General features: G+C 34.8%; 1 protein-coding gene across 1 annotated transcript; it reads right to left on the bottom strand.

The window, feature by feature from the left end:
• Positions 1-61: 61 nt before the first annotated feature.
• LOC108729864 (uncharacterized) lies at positions 62-714 on the bottom strand. The gene is made up of 3 exons (XM_018459206.1): positions 607-714; positions 434-514; positions 62-253 (listed from the first exon to the last, which is right to left on the bottom strand). The coding sequence occupies exons 1-3, from the start codon at positions 712-714 to the stop codon at positions 62-64; spliced, it is 381 nt and encodes a 126-aa protein (XP_018314708.1).
• Between the last annotated feature and the right edge of the window lie 1,680 nt (positions 715-2,394).

The raw sequence follows: 2,394 nt of genomic DNA, 5'->3' as shown, positions 1-2,394 counted from the left end.
GCGGGGTGCAGCGGCATCCGACGGAAGACCGATTGGGAACGATGCCTTTGCGGGTGCATCGTTACAATGTTAAATTGATACCACCTTTAGGAATACCTTCTAGTCCAGCTGCCTCAGGTGTTAAGAATTCTATAACTTCTTCTTCAAAATTTGTGAAAGATATATTAATACTAGGGCCACCTCCAGTTCCTTGCATATAAGTCCGCCTTTTTGCCTCTTTCTTTAATATATATGATTTAATATCTTTCCATGTCTGGAAGACATTATAGAAAATATTAACAATTTTATGTATGTAAGGTTAGCATATATATGTATAATATCTATATTAAATATTAATGTACTTATTTATAGTAGTGTTAATATATATCTCACTATAGATAGAGTAGTATATATATATATATAAAGTTTATATAAAGTTACATATAAAGTTAACCTTTGCCCATTCTTTCCCATTTTTTTTAGGTCCTACTGCATGCGCGTTAATATTATTAGCAATTTCATCCCAGCCTTCCGCCTAAATATACATTATTTATTAATCTTTTATCTTAATATTAATATTAATCTAATATTAATCTTTTACTTATAATATTCTTTAGTTTAACTTACAATTTTTCGTCGACTTTCGCTTTTTCTGTTCATGCGTCCTCTTACCAATTCTGGATTGGCTTTCAATAATGTCAATAATATCTCTTTTTGTTTACTTGTAACATTCATTGTTTCTGTTTATTGTTACACGTTGACTGACTGTTTCACACTTCGAAAACACCGCGGCGAAACAAAATCTGAGTCTAGTTATTTTCATAATCCCTATCTTAATCTGTGTTTAGTGATTTCACTTTTTACACCTCTTAAGTTACGTAATCGTTGTGATTCGTGAAAAAGTTTACGTGGAATCAGAACGTGCGGAAAGTGAAGAACGAAAAAATTCGCTCGAAATTATGTGATTGCTGCTGCTCGCAGTATTGCGTAAACGAACGACAAACTGCGCTGCAATCACCAGATACCGCCAGCTAATAGCCAGTTGTTATTAGGTTTGATTAGGTTTGATTAAGTAGCAAAATGAATTTCGTTAAAATATCTTTAAATGAAAAGGGTGAAGAACAAATATTTAAAATCAATCCTACTAAAATAGAAATAATTCAAGGTAAAATACATGTATAATGGAAAATATATTGCCTCGGTAGTCTAAAAGCTTAGGATGCTCGCACGGAATGCCAGAGATCCGGGTTCGACTCTCAGCCGAGGTAATATTTTTCGCAATAAGAATTAATTATTTACAGATTTCAATATGTCATTCATTATTAAGATCATTTAAAGATGCGTAATAAGCATCAAAAATTCTATTGGTAGATACGAACCAATGCGATACGAGCAGTCATTCATGCAGAGGTCCGTTCGGTCAATTTAGGTCATGTGACAAAGCAGTGGATGCGCTATCCACTGCATAAACGAATACACCCTATTCCTTCCGAGGTAGTGTATTGGTAGCGTTAGGGCCATGGCACACAAAAAACTTAAGCAGTAAAATGTAAGCAGTAAGCGAATTGACCAATCACAGTAGAGTCCATAAGGCCATAACGTAAGCATCGAATAGTGAATCCAACATGTTGATTTCCTTACTACTTACGTCTTACTGCCTTAAGTTTTTTGTGTGCCAGGGCCCTTAGGGTCTGAGCACAAGAATTGTCGTAACACTTACTTAGACTTAAGTTACCCAGTGAAAACTACTTAGTCAATATGACATCAATAAGACGTCAAAACCGTCGTTTGTCGTCATGGCGTCAAAGAAATAGTTCAATATGACGAAAAATTGATACCACGTAGAATGATGTCTTAAGTGAGGAAATATTATAGAAAAAGGTGAAAATCATTGTTATATGGATGATAATTTTAGTATTATGCGATAAATTCAATCAATATCACATTGACGTCAAAATGATATCATTATGATGAGACAATTTTGCTTGCTCCATTATTTTTTCAAAAAATGTTTGACATTGTTTTGTAGCATGTGTTGGTATTATTTCTACATATTTCTACATATTTCAATATATTTCTACATATTAGGTCTCCTATTATTGCGTTTATTGTGATATTGCTTTTTCGTTCTCGCAATTAATGTTCGCTGTCCTTCTATGCGTGCGATTGGCTATCGATGACGATATAGTCAGTGCTGCCGCGCAAGCGCTGTATATATTTATTGCGTACATTCAGTACTATACAACCGCTCACTAAGAGCTCAGTGAGCTCTTGTATCTGATTAGCATATTCCGTATCGTTAGATCTAAAAATATAGACCAAACAGATACGAGAGCTCGCACTGAGCGCTCAGTGAGCGGTTGTAGTACTGAATACACCCAATAGTTGCGTTCAGCAGACTCAACAGTTAAGTGA

Source organism: Mycetomoellerius zeteki, unplaced genomic scaffold (assembly GCF_001594055.1).
Source record: "Mycetomoellerius zeteki isolate Tzet28-1 unplaced genomic scaffold, Tzet1.0 scaffold801, whole genome shotgun sequence".
In the NCBI taxonomy this organism is placed as follows: Eukaryota; Metazoa; Arthropoda; class Insecta; order Hymenoptera; family Formicidae; genus Mycetomoellerius; species Mycetomoellerius zeteki.
Note: the sequence above shows the minus strand (reverse complement) of the source record. Positions and strands in the feature narration are given on the sequence as shown.

Bases quoted from the DNA above. Each gene is read 5' to 3' on its own strand.
- LOC108729864 (XM_018459206.1), bottom strand. From the start codon at position 714: ATGAATGTTACAAGTAAACAAAAAGAGATATTATTGACATTATTGAAA. The intron at 515-606 runs GTAAGTTAAACT...ATGTATATTTAG, and splicing joins GCGAAAGTCGACGAAAAATT to GCGGAAGGCTGGGATGAAAT. The intron at 254-433 runs GTTAACTTTATA...AATGTCTTCCAG, and splicing joins ATGGGAAAGAATGGGCAAAG to ACATGGAAAGATATTAAATC.